Genomic DNA, 18,673 nt, shown 5'->3' with positions numbered 1-18,673 from the left:
CTAAGCTGGTCACAGGCACCAAAAGATGCGATCATATGTCCCCAGTCCTAAAATCTCTTAATTGGCTACCCCATGAAGCTCGAATTCAGTTAAAGATTGCTGTTCTGGCTTACAAAGCCCTTCACTTCAATACTCCCAGGTACCTTGCACAAAAACTTGAACTATCCTGTGGTGTAAGAGCCTCAAGAAGCGCCACTACCTTCCCCCTGAAACAACTCATCCTGAACTAAAAACACTTGTCACCGAGCCTTCTCAGGCGCTGCACCAAAGATTTGGAATTTTCTTCCACCGGAAGTACGCAGAATCTCTTTAACGAAGGCTTTCAAATTGAAAGCAATACGATTCCTTATGAACAAATTCGTACCCTAAGAAGGATACGCTCACCTGCTCGGATGTTGATACTGTTTTTATGTTTTTCCTCCCATTCATATTGTAAAGCGCTCTGTTATCCTTTGGGATCTTGTTTGCGCTATATAAAACTTTATAAATAAATAAGAAGAGGTAGGAAATGATGCATTACAATAAGAAAAAGTGACAAGCGTGCATGTTACATAAGCATAGAAGATACAAGTAGAGGTATAATACTGCAATAAGTGGCATACACTCAAAACTCAAGAACACACTAGGAAGGCACTTCTATAGGCATGGTGTACAGAATTTCCTATAGTGAAAGAGCTTCCCTGAGGGAATAGAGAGGGTGTGAATTAAATTTGTAAGTGTCTTTGAGGGAGGAGAACTTTGAGGTCCGTTTTGAAGGCCTGAGAGGAGGTGGTGGTCCGGAGCTGAGGCGGAAGTGAGTTCCAGATTCTCACTGCGTTGCCTGAAAAGGATTGGGCCATCGATCTTTCCTTCTTGAAAGTGGGACGTTCAAGCATTAGATTTTCCGCATTACTTGATGGTCTAGAGCCTCTAGAGAGTTTCAGTTTATTCGCCAAGTAGCGAGGAGAGGAGGAGTGCAAGGCTTTGTGGGTGATACATACAGTCTTGTAGATAGATCTCGCCTCGATGGGAAGCCAACGGAGGGTGGATAACATAGGTGTGATGTGGCCGCTTCTTTTACCCCCATATATGAAACAAGCTGCTGAATGGAGAACAGATTTAAGGGGGGGCAGGTGGGATTTGGGGAGGCCAGTAAGAAGAGAATAGCAGTAGTCCAATTTAGAGAGAACCAACGACTGGACCAGGGTTTTTAGGTCCTGCTCCGGGAAGAAGCGACAAATCCCCCCAAGAAGGCGCAGTTGGTATCGAGTAGACTTTGCAATGGAATTGATGTGGGAGAGTACCCCTGCACACAAGCTCCACAGCAGGCAGCTGGCTGGTGGGCGTGGGGCACAGTGGTACCCCAGGAGGCCTCCTGTGTACAATGTGACTCGGATTTGCTTGTAATCGGAGTGGTGTGAATGCAGAACCTTTCCCCTATAGGGCTGAATTGGGAAATATGACTGGTACAGGGATACAGAGTCTCATCTCTAGGGCTGGGTGTGTAAAGGGACCTGGAACTGTGATACAGGGTCTCACCTGTAGGACTGCATGGGGAAAGGAGTCTGGTACTGGGATACAGGGTCTCTCATCTCTAGGCCTGGGTGTGTAAAGGGGACAAGTACTTGGATGCAGGGTATCTTAGCTCTAGGGCTGGATGTGTAAAAGGGAGTGGTACTGGGATACAGGGGCTCATATCTAGGCCTGGGTGTGTAAAGGGGACTGGTACTGGGATACAGCATCTCTCATCTCTAGGGCTGGGTATGTAAAGGAGACTGGTATTGGGATACAGGGTCTCATCTCTAGGCCTAGGTGTGTAAAGGGGACTGGTACTGGGATACAGGGTCTCTCATCTTTAGGGCTGGGTGTGTAAAGGAGACTGGTACTGGGATACAGGGTCTCATCTCTAGGCCTAGGTGTGCAAAGGGGACAAGTACTTGGATGCAGGGTATCTTAGCTCTAGGGCTAGATGTGTACAAGGGAGTGGTACTGGGATACAGGGGCTCATATCTAGGCCTGGGTGTTTAAAGGGGACTGGTACTGCGATACAGCATCTCTCATCTCTAGGGCTGGGTATGTAAAGGGGACTGGTACTGGGATACAGGGTCTCTCATCTTTAGGCCTGAGTGTGTAAAGGAGACTGGTACTGGGATACAGGGTCTCATCTCTAGGCCTAGGAGTGTAAAGGGAACAGGTACTGGGATACAGGGTCTCTTAGCAGTAGGACTGGATGCGTAAAAGGGAGTGGTACTGGGATACATGGTCTCTTCTCTAGGGCTGGGTATGTAAAGGTAATTGGTACAGGAATATAGGGTCTGTCATCTCTAGAGCTGGATGTGTAAAGGGTCTGTCACTGGGATACATGGTCTCATCGCTAGAGCTGGGTGTGTAAAGGCGGCTGGTACTGGGGCTACAGGGCCTCTCATCTCTAGGGCTCGGTGCATAAGTGGTCTGGTACAGGGTCTGTCCCCTGTATGGCTGCATGGGCAAAGGGGTCCTGTACAGCGATAGCGGTCCTCAGTTCTCTGGGGCAGGGTGGCACAGGGATACAGAGCCTATGGCCAGGAACTGGATCATGAGCGGGGCTGGTGCCGGGTACAGAGCCTGTGGCTGAGGGCTGGATGTGCAGCGGGGGCTGGTGCCGGGATACAGGGCCCAGGCCAGATGTGCAGAGGGGGCTGGTGCCGGGATACAGGGCCCAGGTCAGATGTGCAGAGAGGTCTGGTGCTGGGATACAGGGCCCAGGCCAGATGTGCAGAGGGGCTGGTGCTGGGATACAGGGCCCAGGCCACATGTCCAGAATGGGGCTGGGATACAAGGCCTATGGCTGGATGTGCAGAGGGGGCTGGTGCTGGGATACAGGGCACAGGCCAGATGTGCAGAGAGGGTTGGTGCTGGCATACAAGGCCTATGGCTGGATGTGCAGAGAAGGGGCTGGTGCCGGGATACAGGGCCTAGGCCAGATGTGCAGAGGGGGCTGGTGCCGGGATACAGGGCCCACGCCAGATGTGCAGAGGGGGCTGGTGCCGGGATACAAAGCCTTTGGCTGGATGTGCAGAGGGGGCTGGGATACAAGGCCTATGGCTGGATGTGCAGAGGGGGCTGGTGCCGGGATACAGGGCCCATCACCCCTACCCTTGGACGGTTCAGCGGGCGCGCGAGGCTGGCCGGGTGCCAGGCGTGACTCATGGGTTTTCCTAAAGCCGGCGAGGGCAGGGCCCCGGCAGGTCGGACTGCATACCTGGGCAGTGCCCGGCCCCGCCCGCCAGGCAGCTGGAGAAACAAAGACACGTGCGGCGCTGGAAACGAGCCCCCCCCAACAAAGGGTGCCGCGGGTGGGGGGAGGGAGGGGGGGAGAGTGTGGAGGATCGTCCCGTAGGATGTGGCGGGACCACTTCACAGGGTGGACGGAAGTGGGGTTATCCTCATCCATGGATGGCCCCCTGCCTTCTTGGTTCACTCGAGCAACAAGCAGAACTGTCTCTCCTCCCTCTGTCCAGGAAAAGCCCATTCATGGGGGCGGGGGGGTTGTGGGGGTGTTGGTTGAGGAGAAATCCCTTCCCTCTTTGGTCTGGTGACGTGCACCATCACACTGACCTGTAGGGGGCATCACAGGAACAGAAAACGCCCGATTTTCAGTAAACCCCCACAACACCACAGCTCTTGGAACCCACTATCACCTTTGGTCTCTGACAGAGACCCCTCGTCTCGCATCCTCTGCAGCCCCTCCCTACACACACTCTGCAGGAACCCAAGCCATTTTGTGCTCCTATGATCAGGGCCTCTGGAATTATTCGATTGTGTGGCTGCAGCGAGTTTCACATAATTATAGATTTGCCACAACATTATTTGCCGCATAATTTGCTTATTTTACCAAAACAAATTTGGTTCTAGCTCAATCGGTTCAAAAGTTACAAAAAATGCAGCCACACGTGTTGCCACGCAGGGGAAGATCCTTTCTTTGCAAAGGTTGACTAGTTGCATTTTTGTTGCTTATTGCTATATTTGGGTATTACACCGGTACTAATGAGGTGCAACCAATGCCCAGACAGTGTTACGTTTAAAAATGACGAAATTGCATCACAAAATGGCTGCATTATTCCGCATAATTTACCTTTCCTTGTAGCATAATTGACTCCATCCAGCCGCATAATTTGGCCCTCCCCTGCCACATAATTCCAGTGGCACTGCCAATTTAAGGCCCTAAATGGTGCAGGCCCGACTATTTAAACCAACGGTTCAAATGGGGCGTTCCTGGAAGAACTCTGCGTTCTATGGAAGCTAGACAAGGGATTGTTCCCCCAGTCACAAAAGCTACCTGGGGGGGCAGAAGCTTTATTACAAGCGCCGCAAAAGACTGGAGAAATTTAGAATTTTACCTGAGGAATACAACCGAGATTTTTACCTTTTGGAAGGGGCTGAAAACCTGGCTGTTTACGGTATAGTAATTTTCATCACAAGCAACCAATTAGGCAGTGCTCAGCGCCAGGACACTTTAGGGTAACAGTCGTGCTCGAGCAATTTTAGTAACATAACCTACAGGTACTCACTTCTCGCCAACACCACATGTACCTTTACAAAGGCATGGGTCGCATCAGACCTCCTGACACCCGGTGCTCCTAAGCAGAACATCTCATCTTCAGTTGCACTGTCTTCACCCCTTCCCGATCCTGGGACGGAAGGTCACCCCAAGACCTGAATTCTTGAAGGCCACTGCCACTTCTGTTCTTGAACCCGAGCTCCGGATGGAACGCAGACACATCTTTTCACCACCTCTGTCTTATCCACTGAGGAAACCCAAGACAGACCCGTCGGACTGAGAACCACAGCAAACCACCACTGCTGTGGGGTCTGCACCCCTCACCACTCTAGGCCTCCTGTAGGCTGGCAGCAGGGTCCCATCGTCCTGTGGGAGAGCTCTGCAAGACCGCAGCCGATGCCCCCTTCTTGAAATCCGAATCCACCCCATGAGATACAGGTGTTCACAGATCACAGCTGATGCAGTGGGAGCTCTAGAGAGCACCAGTCGCTGTAGGGATTTTCCCTCCGGAGTAGAGTTGAATTTTAGGAGTGAGACTTCCGCGGGCTCGAGGTTCGAATTCACATCTCAGACGCTCTACAGCATGAATCTCTTGTAGATTCATATGCTGAACATCGTCTTTGTGTAGTAGTAAAATGCATCAGTAAGAATCTAGACTGACTCGGAAACTATGGTGTGCCCACTTATCATGCCAGTGTGTTTTGAAGTGCTTGCAGATGGGGTACAAGCACTTTAGTAGCGCTGACTCCCTATCACTTGCCCACAGCCCCACACGCACCTGCGGACCGTCACTTCACTTCCAGAATTCCTAAGGCCCCCAAGACCTGGAACAGCCCCCCAAGCACCTCTGGACCATCACCTCACTTTCATAATTCCAAATGGCCCTCATGACGTGGCTGTTCGAATGAGCCTCCGGGACCAGCAAGCGCCTGGATACCCTATCGGGTGATTAGCAACGCTTTATTTATCCTGATCAATTGGCATATATTTTGTTGCTGTGTGCGGTTCCGCTCCAACACCTTGTCCCCCTTTAAAAGACTTGAGAGACCAGTTGGGTCTTTAAGTGGTCTCCCACCTCACAGTGTGGCGTGCCCCTAGATTAGCAGACACACGGTACTCACAAGTGAGTTGAACACAAAGGGCTGACTACAAGGTGGCTGGATTTATGTTGGGGGGGGGAAAGGGGATACCACGTGGTTGAAAATAAAATTTCAGCTAGAAACCTGCACACAAATCCAGCTTTTCTGAGTATTTGCCCACGGATTGGGGAATAACATGCAAACCCGGAACTAATGATTAGTACCGGGTGCTGGTGTAGCCATTCCGGGTACAGTTCAGCTTCCGTTTACCACCAGCTCGGAGCAGGTGGTGCATGGGTATGAAAATGGCACCAGTGGACAGGAGAGGCTATGGGTGTGAGGGAGGGGTGCTCTGTGCAGTGGAAGGGTGTCTCGGATAGCTCTGGGCAGGCGCGTAACACCCATTGGGCTCACTTGGCTTCAGCCCCCCCGTCGTGTGTGTCAGCCCGGGCTGATACAGCTTTGGGGGCTGGCGAGCATCTAATTGCAGCAGCACCCGAGTACTTAACAGGTCTTTAAAAGACCATTTACTTGAAAATGAGGCTTTTGTCGTGTGATCACCCCTTCTTACAGCCACTCTGTCTATGATTAGAAGAATTACCCCCCCCGAAATATTTTTCAGCCCCCCCGAAATTCGGTTCTAGTTGCCCTCCTGGATCTGGGTGCCAAGACCTGGCTGTGCGTGCAGACCAAGCCTCGTGTCCTTTTACCAGATTAATTTTCCGGCTGTTAAAATTGGGTCAGGTGTTTCCGCGCCTTGTCATATCCTTTGCTTACTTCTTGTTCAATGTCTTTCTTTTATTTCTTGCGTTTGTCCCTCCTCTGGAACATAGGTTCTTTACCATCCTTTCGATTTGATGACTTGTGTCCTTCCACCGATTATGTTCATGGAACTACTTTGTTCTTTTTCTTTTGGCATTCCATGGGAGTACACACATGCCCACCTGTACGTCATTTCACTGCAGTGACCCTTTTAATACATCTCCAACAAAATTGTTTTCTTTTTGCCAATCATCTTCATCATCCGCACTAAGCATTACAAAAGATCTGATGGCTTTCCCAGTGCTTGTTTCTCTGCCCAAAGGGCTTGGCACAAAACCCAAAAAATCTGTCCAGAGAGCGGCCAGTTTTTGTACGGAATGCATCAAGTTGTGGTTCACTATGAGGTTGGTTTCGAAGAGTTTCCTGATTGAGAATTTGGGCGTTGGACCCTGAAGTACAGGGAGTGGTATTAAACATGACTTTTGTTGGGCAAACAATATATCTTGCGAGATTAAATAAAGGGATGCAGTCAGTTCATGTGTGGTGTTGAAACTTCTTCCAGAAGAAACACATGAACTGGGTAGGGACGCATGAGGACTGAGCTATGGCCAGCAACTTATTCAGTGGCTACATTCTCAGTAGCCTCAAAGAAGTTTGTTTGGCCTTCCACCAATCCTCTTGTCCTCTGACTGCAAGACTTCAGTGGTGGATGGACTATTGTTCCTCAACTGTGTTCCAACATCAAGTTAAAAAAGTATGTACTGGGACACAAGGGAGGTTGTACATGCATACGTCTCTTGAGTGGCCACCAATGTCCACCTCCATCAGGAGGCCAACCATGCCTACTTTATAATGGAGTCCATTGGTGCATTCATAAACACATAAGCGAGAGGCAACAGAAAGTAAAGTGTACACAACGGCAGTTTACACAAGAAACAGCCAATCAGACTAGTGAATCCCTTTTTCGTAGCATCTGTCCTTTAATAGGTTCCGTCTTCAAAAAACACAAATGCAGCCAATGCGTTTCGCCTCACTAGAGTCTACCTCAGGGCAGTTTTAAATGACTTGCTAACATCATCCAAGCTGCATAAGCAATGCTGTTAAGGGACAGTCAATCGTCCATCGTGCATTTAGTTTAAAAAGTGGTCAATGTACATCAAACAATCTTTGAGCAATGAATGTCCTATTGTAAGGATAGACATTATGTGTACAAAATTCCGGACTCCATCGTCCGGGTCATATTTGGCAAAAAGTCACGTCTTACCGGTCAAATATTCAACTTCCAACAGTGTATACTTCCATCATGAGGCCATCTATGCCTCTGGAGAGAGGACATCCGCGTCTACCTCATTAGGTGTGGAGTCCATGCCTGCCCGCCTCAGCAGTCCATTCCATCTGTGAATTGCTTATGAAGCAGACCGTTCATGTCCACCGATACTTGGACGACTGGCTCGTAAAGAGGAATTTTCTTCTGCATTTTCAGAAGGCAAGGAGGAAGATCCTTACATTTCTGCACTGTCTGGGTTTCACCACCTGTACAAGTCAGCGAAGCAGCCACGTTTTTTAAAGCACATACAGGTATTTGCAAAACAATAGCTGACATATTTGTGGGGAATTTCCCATTGCCAGAGGCTTTCACCCTGACCACACCTATCAGTGATGCCAAAAGCATGAAAGGATTTCGAGCCCAACCACTAGATAGTGGTATAACGCACCACATGTGCCCGACTTTGTTCAGGGGACTGCGGGGCAAGCAGGGGCTGCTGGGCCATAGCTGGGTGGGTGCTGGCATCATTTGCCTCTACTGCCCTGGGGTCCGTCCTGCTGTGCTTTTGCAAACTGTGCCTTTTAGCGTTTGGTTTTCACTGGTAGGGATGGTGAGCACACACTTACTTCTCTGGAAGGTTAGTGTGGGCGTACCGAGGCTCACCCTCAATACTAGACCCAATATCTCAATAAGATCATTGTACAGTGCAGTGCTTTTTTGGGCAAGTAACATGCTACTCCAGAAACCCAAAAGGATTGGTTGTGGATTCGTTTTGGGAAATTTGAGTTAATTTGAGTGGTGGACATGCAAGTCTATTAGTTTGATTGTAAAGGATAATGGAGGGATAGCAGAGGGAAGCGTCTAGAAAGTGTTATTAGGGAGATCATAATAGTAAGACGAGGTTTGGGATGCGCCAAAGGAAGGATACATGATGGAAGAATTTAGAAATGATTGGGAGATCATAGTAGTTATATTTTTAATGTACTCCTATAACCTCATAGAATAAGCATCCTCTCAGTCTTAACCAACCCAATTGCTTACGTTTTGAGGTCTAATCTCAGCTGATGTTTCTGAGGGATCCAGCCCGCGCTGCACATCTTGAGCTGACCAAGAGGTGTAATCATTGGACACTTTTGCCAGTATACCAGCTATTTAAAGTCTAATAGTTTCCAGAATAGCAAACAGCTCATTTCCCTTGTTATAAGAATTAACCTTTTGGTCTAGGTCTCTGAAATATCTTACTGAGTTCCACCAACCCCTCCAAGTTGGGGGGTCTGCCTGGCGCCAGTTCTTGCAAATTTATCGTCTTGCTAAGAGAATTAAATAAAACACACGTTTACTCTCCTCACCCATAAAGTCTGCCTCACCCTCCAAAGGTTGTACAGTGCCATAAAGGATTAAAGCAGGGCTTACCTCCCAATGGGTCGGTCAAGGTCTTACCCACATTGTCCCAAAACTCCTTCAACAGAGGGCATGTAGAAAACATATGAATGTCATCCGCTGCTTGGCTTCGACATCTTGTACAGCTGGCACCTCCACCCCATAGTGGTAAAATGAGGTTCTGGGGTGAGCCAAGGAGGGATAGAGGAGGGAAGAGTCTAGAAAGGGTTATTTTGGGGATCATAGTAGTAGAATGGGGTCTGCAATGAGTTGGAGAGTGGAGGAAGAGGATATATTGAGAGAGGTATAGGCTTAGAGTAGTGCATTTGAGCGAGTCAAGTCTTACATTTTTTTCTTCTACAGTAGGAGTAAAATTATGAATATATAGATCCATAACTACATAGAAAATGCATACATGTTCCAAGATGATACTACATTGATATTTAAAGTTGTATTTAAAGTTTTATTACTGCTTTTGTACCTAAAGGAATAACGCTGCATGCTGCAATAGTGTGTTAAAAACACAAAACTTGAGTGCACGACCCATATGCTTCAAGGTGACACACCTCTTAGGCATTCCTCCCTTTCTCCCTCCTCTCTTTTGGGGCACTGATGGCCTAGTCTCTATATCGAGTACAGCACCCCCTCCTCGTTCTTTGCACACAGTCATTCCTTAGGGATAAATAGCCAATATAGGGCCAGATGTATCAAAGGGTTTTGCCCATTCTGTGACTAAGGGAAAATGTGTTTATGCATATTTCCCATAGTCTTTCACCTCTGATGAGCCTCCCGTGGGCGGGCGGGTTCTCCTAAAATGCACAGAACAAAGCACCTGCTCAGGTGGGGCTGCATGGTGTGTAGTAAGTTTTCAGAGGGTGGTGGCAGGAGTGGCAGCTTCTGCCATTGGCTGCTCCCTTTCATTTGTGCTTGTAGGCTCCTTTTCATGCGACTTGAGTAAAAAGTAGGCCTGTGCAGAATTTCAATTGCGGCGGAGTAAACGGAATAATTTAGGTAATTCTATGTTACCTTTTAACTTGGAATGACCCATAATTACGCATTTACTCATGCTCTCATAATAAGGAGTAATTTGGGGGAAAAGTCCTACAGCGAGAGCATATTTAGTGAGCTTTAGTGGTCGCTCGCTATTCGTGTTCTGCTGCATTTAGCGCTGTTTCTTGGCACAAAATACATCCTTGCATCCATTTTGGACACAAGGGTGCATATTGCTGTAAAATACCAATGCTAACTGCTGGCAGTAAGTTGGGGGGAAATATTACCCCAAGAGCACATTTAGCAAGCACGTTCATCAGCTAGCTGTTAAATTTAGCGCTATTTCTGAGAGCAAAATGCATAGTCTCGTCCATTTTGAAAGCGAGAGGGCATTTTGGGGCTAAGAAGTAGTGCTATTTGCAAAACTACTCTTCTTGTGTAATCCAGGCGTAATCTTGCAGAATTGTTAGTTATTTCAAGTGATTATGCTACACAGAATTACAAAAGTTACTCCTCTTTGTCATAGTATACCACCTGCCACCACAGCAGTACATGTGTGAACCCATGATGAGAACAAAGTCAAAGAAATATCCCGGAAACGTTAGTTCATTCACTCACACTTAGAGATGTTGAAAATGTATAATCAGTGGTCACAAACTAATTTATACCATTCACAGACTTTTTATTTAAAAAAAACATGTAGATAAAAAAGAGAATTCATTACATATTCAGTTTCACAATACATATAAAATCAAAAATATATCACTTTGTGCAATAGATAAAAACAATTAAAAAAATTATTCAGTAATGTACACAGATAAAGCAGAGAAAAAGACAAATCCCATATTACAATATGCCTAATGTTAGGCATATTGTAATATGGGATTTGTATTTGAAATATTTTAAGGGCATTTGAATCTCGAAATCCGAAATATATGTAGGTGTTATTTTGACAGTGGGGCTTTTTCTGTTGATTATAGGTTGTATAAGTTTTGCCTTAGATAATATGGTGATTAACTTTGATCGGATTGTGTTGACACTTTAGAATGTGGATTCTTTTTCTCTGCTTTATCTGTGTACATTACTGAATAATTTTTTTAATTGTTTTTATCTATTGCACAAAGTGATATGTTTTTGATTTTATATGTATTGTGAAACTGAATATGTAATGAATTCTCTTTTTTATCTACATGTTTTTTTTAAATAAAAAGTCTGTGAACGGTATAAATTAGTTTGTGACCACTGATTATACATTTTCAACATCTCTAAGTGTGAGTGAATGAACTAACTTTTCCAGGGATATTTCTTTGACTTTGTGTCCGTAGTACCCTGTTCCCTGGAACATGTGGGGTCTTCTCTCTTCTTGTTGAACCCATGATGAGGACAGTAGTCCTCATGTCTCTGCGGAGGGTCCACTTGGTGTGTTCCTCTAGGTCCAGGAGATGTACGAGACGCTATTAACTCAAGGGCAGACCTACCTATGCCTTTGCATAGTAGGATAGTGTGAGACTGGGGCCAAAAATGTGGAAACAATACCAGATACTTGCCTTACATGATACCAGATACTTGCATTTAGCACATAGGGCAGGGGTCCTGACCAGTGGTTAATTCTGTAAAATAATAAGTTCCTCAGCCAAGATATTTCTCAGGCAGCCACTGCCGTTTGCACCACCCACTGTTCCTGCCAGAGGTGCCAAATACCAGTGCAGACAACATCTGTTTACCATTACAGTCCTACAAATGTGACAATTCGGGCTGCACTAGGTGACCCAAAGCTGTAAGAATGACCTGAGCACCCTTGGCATTACTGTTTTTGTAATTGTATATTGATTTAATTGTTGAACACTTTGTTCATCTATTATTTAAAAAAAGAAAAAATAACAAAGAATCTGACAGCACCACCATGTGGTAGACTATCATAAATCTGTGCATAAATTAAGCACTGGTTATAGCTGTCCATCATGCAGGGGACATTTTAGGCCCAACATCAGGTGACTTAAGAGTTTTCCCAAACTGCTGAACAATTGTAATAGGGAAGTAACTTTTTTTTAGGTCTAGTCTGGAGACCGCTTTAGCTTTGTTGTAGAAGACCCATTGTCTGCAGTATAATAATGCGTAGAACGGGCTTTGGGTCATGATTGGATAGATTTATTGCCTATCTCAGATGCTCATTGGCTTTCCCTCCTATTCTTGTGTTTGTCCTGCACCTGGAGCATTTATTCTGTACCATCTTTTTAATTTAATAAGTTGTGTCTTTTCACAGTTGACATCAGGGAACTATTTTTTTATTTCATTTTAGTACGGTATAGGGGTGTGTTTCTTTCTACTCCTTCTCTGTATTTTCACCACCACCTGGTGGCCCTCCCCTGCTCATCCAGTGCTCCCTGTCCCTTTCCACCCTCTCCTGCTTCGTTGATGTTTCTCAAATAATTGTAAGTATTTTATCATAATTCATTTTTTCAAGCACTTTACACTACTACTGGACTGCTTAGTTTCAAGTTTGATATTGCTTCCACTCCATTTTTAAAAATTATTTTAACGAGACTCAGCGCTAAACTTCTTCTGGTTCATTTGCTCCTTTTGTTTTGCGTGGCTTTATGCATCATATTTTTTTTGGTTTGCTTTTTGTGTTCTGAAATGGTGGTCAGCCATCTCACAATAGTGAAGTATTTTATCTTAAATTAGTATTTTGTCTTAAGTTAGGATTTTGTCTTGAGTTTTGGTCTTAAGACAAAATCCTAATTTAAGACAAAATACTAATTTAAGACAAAATGCTAACTTTACTACTACTAAATGCCTTCTGTGAATACCAAAAGTAGTAAGTTTAGGATTTTGTCTCAGATTAGTTCTGTGAATCGGCCCCAATGCGTGGTAATGGCATGCATTCTAAAAGCATGTTCAGAGTAAAAACATCTGTGGTAAAAAATGTGAGGTAAAGGCATACAGTCTTTACCTGTGTTGTGGCGTCGTACAACGCGATCAGAGTAGTGTGCTGCGTTTGTGTATGCGCTCACAGTATTGTGCTATTTATGTATGTACTCAGAGTAGTGCACTGCATTTGTGTATGTGCTCAGCGTAGTCTCCTGTATTGCATATGCGCTCTGTGTACTATACTATATTTGTGTATGCACTCAGAGTAGTCCGCTGCATGCATTTGTGTATGCACTCAGAGTAGTCCGCTGCATGCATTTGTGTATGCACTCAGAGTAGTCCGCTGCATTTGTGTATGCACTCAGAGTAGTCCGCTGCATTTATTTACACGCTGAGAGTACTGTGTATCTATGGTAGATGTTGCAGGCCTGTCGTCGCACTCCGTGTCGAGTGTGACTCGCGGTTTCATGTACCATCAAATGGTACACATAGCAGCGGCAGATTGGAAGCGGGCAATCGGCCGTTGCCCGAGGGCCTGAGGCAACGGCCAGCTGGTGGGCTAGTTTTTCAGCTGTAGATAAAACCACATTTTCCTGGGCCAGCTTGCCTGCTGTCGCTTGATCTTTAGAGTTGCTGTAACCTTAGAACGAAGATCGGAGCTCATTATAACCAAGTACAGAGAAGGGCCGGCTCATTCTCTTGTGCAGTACACAATGACCCACTCTGAGCCGGCACAGCATGTGGTGGGCCTCCTCCTGTCCTGAGTCTCCCAGTGTGACACTGAGGCCACTGGGAATGGCTGTGCTCTCTTAGAGCATCACAGCTAGCACTAATGTTACCTGGGGGTGGGGCGAAAAGGGCTGTGCAGGGAGACAGATAATGTGAGGTGGCTCTACCTTTGTCTCTTGCAGTAGACAAACGAGCCACAGGTGCCCACTGCCACCTTGTCATCTTAACCCCTTCCCTGCTGCCGTCGGCCAATGGCCGTCACGAGCAATACCTTCGTAGTGCTGCGCACGTCCATTGGCCGACATGGCCCCACCTGCGCAAGGAAACGCCTCCAAACGGGTTAAAAGCTGTGAGGGGACTCCTGTTCCCCACTGAACGAAAATAAAAAATAATGCAAACAACCTGAATGAGCAAATGGAAAACAATTTTTGACATCACAAACAATATTTTTTTTTAAACATTACTGTGTAAAACATTCACTCGGGCCACAATTACAAGGGGAAGAGAGAATAGACATAGCAGGACAGTAACAAAATGGATTGAGAGAGGAGAGCAATGTGTAGAGACGCAAAAGGAAAAGTGAGACAGCAGAGTGGAGAAGAATGACAAAAATATGGGAAGAGGAAAAGGAAATCAAGTGAGTAAGAAAGGAAACCTAGAGGAGGGAGGGCAAGAGTGCTAGAGATGCAGACAGATGGAGGGACTGAGGGGGAAGAGATTGGGGAGAAGTGATGGAAGACAGTGGAGAGAGGGGCAAACATTGTTAACGATGGAGAGAAAGCTGGAAAGTGAAAGTGCAGAAGAGGGAGACAGGAAAGTGGTGGAGGATGTGGTCTAACAGCCAAAGCTGCTGGCTTTGGAACTTGGGAACCAGGTTAGAGTCTGCGCGTTAGCTCAACATCCTGTGATTGTATGCAAATTGCCTAATCTCTCCATAACTAAAAACAAGATTGTATCTATGTAAAGAGCTCCAATACCTTCGGGTAGAGCTTGCTCTATATAAAACTACAAAAAAAGTGAATGGCGAAGAAAATGAAGGAGAGGAGAAGAAGGCAGAAGAGGGTATCAAACATGTTCAGGACTATGAGAAGAAAGGAAGGGTGGTTAAACCTGAAATGCACTAACTATCCTAACTCTCCCCCTTAGTCTAGATCTTAGTTTAGATGTTGTTGGCATTCCAGGAGGTAGGGCTAAATGTAGATTACAATCCACCAGTGGAATTTCCTTCATTAAAGGGCTGGAATGGTAAAGGGAATTCCACCTGTGGATTCTCCTTTGGTTTAAACGCTGCCTCCTGGCACAGCAGGACTTTCCATTACTGTCTGCAGCAAAGCAATATAGGGGACACATACAAATATAAAAGTAGATATAGTAAAAAAGAAATTCAAGGAGCAGAGGGGCTTCAGGGGCTGACAGGAGAGAGCAAAACATAAGAAAAAGGGAACGTTTGCAAGACAGAGAGATGAATTAAAACTTCAAGGAGAGTTACACATTGACAAAGAAATAAGGGCATGAGAGATATACAAATAACTGAAGAAAGAGCCCACAGGGGAGACAGGAGTGGGAGAAAGAGGGGGATTTGTAGACAGAGAAAAAGTTAGGAAAAGAGAGAGGGGAAATGTGAGAGGCAAAGCACATGTGTAGAATGAGAGACACCATGGAGAGGAAAAGCAGTAGAGTATGAGAGAAAAAGAAGAACTAGAGAGAGAGGGGGAAAATGTGATAGGGAGAACGAGAGAGGGGTACAGAGACAAAGAGGAAGAAAGGCATGTGGAGTGAATTCCTGCAGCTTTTCCAGATTCGAATCAAGTGTGTACCCACAATACAAATGCACCAAGCATGAAGCTGTATGCAATCCCCAAAGACATCGCTTGCAGAGAGGCTCCTGAGTGACAATCAAAAGAGGAAGACGCCTGGTCCCCTGAGAGTGCACAGAAGCCTCCAGACACACAGGATGCACATGGTTCTCTGAGTCATGACCTGATATAATACAGGGGTCTTTGGGAGGGGTGGGTGTGGAGCACAGACTAAGGCACCAATGGGTGACTGACACATTCAGGCACCCAAAGTAGAGAAATGTATATGGCCGAACATCAGGTGAGGAGACCTATGGGTGAGCTGCAGTGGAATAATAGTGTGTCTAGTTGTGTGTCTAGTCTTGGCCAATGCTACTGACCCGACCAGTTTAGAGATTTCTCCCAAAATTACTCCCAATACTAAGCAATGTTTCATGAAAGGCATTATCCACAAATGTGGGCTACTTTTTCTTTCGGTGCCCGAGAATAATTATGTTCCCGGTCACAGTGAAGAGGCACACTCAGACGGTGAGCTGGAAACCCTGGCACAGAAGAGGTTTCCAGTCCAGGTGTGACGGCTTCTCACAGCTGAGCTCAAATCAGAATCTACTCAAGGTATGTGACGTGTGGCCAGATGGGTTCCTTACTAGTTTGGGTGAGGATAGCATTGGCTATTAAGGCAGAGCAGGGGTTAAAAGCCCCACTCAATGTGGCCCCGCCCCTTTGTCAAGCCTCCGCCCCTTCTGCCTGTACAGTCACTCCATGAAGAAAATGCGCAATTTGGCAGGTATGATGTTACTGGGTAAGAATCACACCGTCCAGCGCCATGTTCTGTTGCAGAAGTTTAATTCCTTCCTTTTTGAATAAGAGTAAAAAAAAAATCAATTGACAAAACCCTTGTTTTTGTTTTATTTTCAGATTACCCGGGCCCCCAGCCTGGCTATGGCCCCCCGCAGCCAGGATACCCTGTGCCCCAGCCTGGCTATCCAGTACCACAGCCAGGTTACCCGGCTCCTCAGCCTGGTTACCCTGCTCCTCAGCCTGGCTACCATGCCCCTCAGCCTGGCTACCCGGTTCCACAGCCCGAGGCGTACCCAATGCCGCCCTACCCTGTGAAGCAGCAGCCCTATCCTGTACCGGATCCTGCACAGCCGCCACCCACGCCGGGGTTCAACATGTACAACCCAGGTCCCGGGGTCGGCATGTCACCCCAGGCTCCTCCCCAGGTGCACCCAATTCCAGAGCCAGGGGTCTCGCCACAGCGCCCCCCAGGACAGGATCCGCATGGCACCATCACGCCCTACGTTCCAGTCACCAGCGGAGTCCCCCCAGGGCTGGAGTACCTCACACAGGTGCAGTATGTGTCGCTTCCCTCTGGGGGCATGGGGAAGAGGAGAGTGATGTGGAGGGCGATCAGTGAATGGGGGCAGAGGGAGGTGTGTGGATGGGTCAGTGCCGGGCTGTTGGACGCCAAAGGATAGGTTGTTGTGGTGGTTGGAGTGTGAGGGGGCAATGAGAGGTGTGTTGAATGACAAAGGATGGATTGTTGGGGGTTGTTTGAGGAGTGTGGGGGGCAATGAGGTGTGTTGGATGACAAAGGATAGGTTGTCGGGCGTGTTTGAGGAGTATGGAGGGCAATGAGAGGTATGTTGGATGACAAAGGGTGGGTTGTCGGGGGATGGTGGGAGGAGTATGGGGCAATGAGAGGTGCATTGGAATGCAAAGGATAGTTTTTCGGGGGCTGTTTGAGGAGTATGGGGCAATGAGAGGTGAGTTGACAGCCAAAGGGTGGGTTGTCGTGCGATGGTGGGAGGAGTGTGGGAGTCAGAAGGAAGAGTGCGGTTGGCAGGGGAGGGGCGTGCGGGAGCAGAGGGAGGAGTATGGGGTAAGAGGTAGTAGTGTGACAAAAGACACACTGGGGAGTGTGGGGGCAGGTGTGAGGAATGTGAGGGCCCAACAGAGCCAGCCTGGGCAAAGGGAGGATTGTGGGGGATAGCGGAAGGGGAGTGGAATCAGAGGGCAGAATGTTGGGGCAGAGGGTGGCATAGGGAGGAGTGTGGACAGCCAGAGAGAGGGTTCTTGTGTAGCGTGTCAGAGGGGTGGCGTGTGGTGCCAGTGGGAGGCATGTGGGGCCAGCAAGAGAAGTGTGGGTCCCACTGCACCTTCTGCACTAATGATAACTACGACCCTGAGAAGGGACAGGGGACCCAGTGCTAGAATATCCAGATTTATGACCGCTGTGGATGGTGTAGCTCGGCAGAGCTGGACTTTCCTTCTGCCCCTAATGAAATAAACGAATCCCTTTCTGCTAAATTACATTACACTCACTACACCGAGGTGCTCTGAGCATCAGTGCTAAGCAAGCTATGATGTAGCACCGGCCTCTTTTTAAACTGCACAGGATATTGACCTGTACAAAACATGATTGAAGAGCTAGCCTTAATTTCTGCCGGTGGCCTCAACATGGCAGCGGCAGGTGGGCATAGCACTGGGTTTTGTTAACTTTTTATGAATTCATGAACTCCAGGTACATGCATGTAGCCCACACCCCAATACCTGGCCTCATTTGTTATAAGGATTCTACAGCCCTGGCATGAGGACGGTCATTCAGGTCTAGGATGGGACCGCCACTCTCACTTCTCAAGAAATGCATCCGACAAAGACCTGCAGTCCTCACCGTCCATGTTCGATAACATTACTTGGTGGAGAAGCCTCTGTAGCCCTGACCTGCAAGAATATTCTTCTTGTTTAAGATGAGACAACTGCTCGAGTCTTCTCTGGAAATGCATCACTCTGAAGATGCAAGAACTGCAGTCCTCACCTTTCCTGTTACATGGTGGAGCAGCCTTTGCAACCCTGGCCTGGAAGAGGGTTCGTAATGTGTAGGATGACAACCACCCGAGTCAGTGTATTTCTAAAATATGTCACCACATCTGTGAGAGAGAGGAGAGACAGGATGGGGCGTCATTGCTATGAGGAGGCAAATAGTTAAACTTCTGTTTGACAAGAAAGAGCCACTTTGGAGAAGACAACCACTGCAAGAAGAAGCCATCATGAGCTTAGAAGGAGTGAACAAAGAGCGGGCAAGATAAAGGAGAGCGAGGGGAGAGACCTCTGTAGAGAGATGCAAATGGTGGGTGGGGGTGTAATGTTTTGCGGCTTCGAGAGAGATGCTATGAGTCAAGCCGAAACCAAATTTGCTGGGATCTCGAGATACCCAGCTCCTGTTTTCTGGCGTTGGCTGTTGCACTGCCACTCCTGTGTCTGTAATTAAATGTTT

The 18,673-nt window shown here is 47.2% G+C and overlaps 1 protein-coding gene across 2 annotated transcripts in view; it reads left to right on the top strand.

Annotated features, from left to right (window-relative positions):
- Window positions 1-18,673, top strand: part of LOC147678716 (phospholipid scramblase 2-like) — a 185,347-nt gene that overhangs the window by 136,890 nt on the left and 29,784 nt on the right. For both annotated transcript variants that reach the window (XM_086946174.1, XM_086946173.1), the window contains exon 3: window positions 16,312-16,745. In XM_086946174.1, the coding sequence (XP_086802300.1) occupies window positions 16,312-16,745 (434 nt within the window). The remainder of the gene's footprint in view (window positions 1-16,311; window positions 16,746-18,673) is intronic.

Source organism: Lissotriton vulgaris, chromosome 12 (assembly GCF_964263255.1).
Source record: "Lissotriton vulgaris chromosome 12, aLisVul1.2, whole genome shotgun sequence".
NCBI classification, from domain to species: Eukaryota; Metazoa; Chordata; class Amphibia; order Caudata; family Salamandridae; genus Lissotriton; species Lissotriton vulgaris.
The sequence above is the reverse complement of the archived record's forward strand: the minus strand, read 5'-3'. Positions and strand labels throughout refer to the sequence as shown.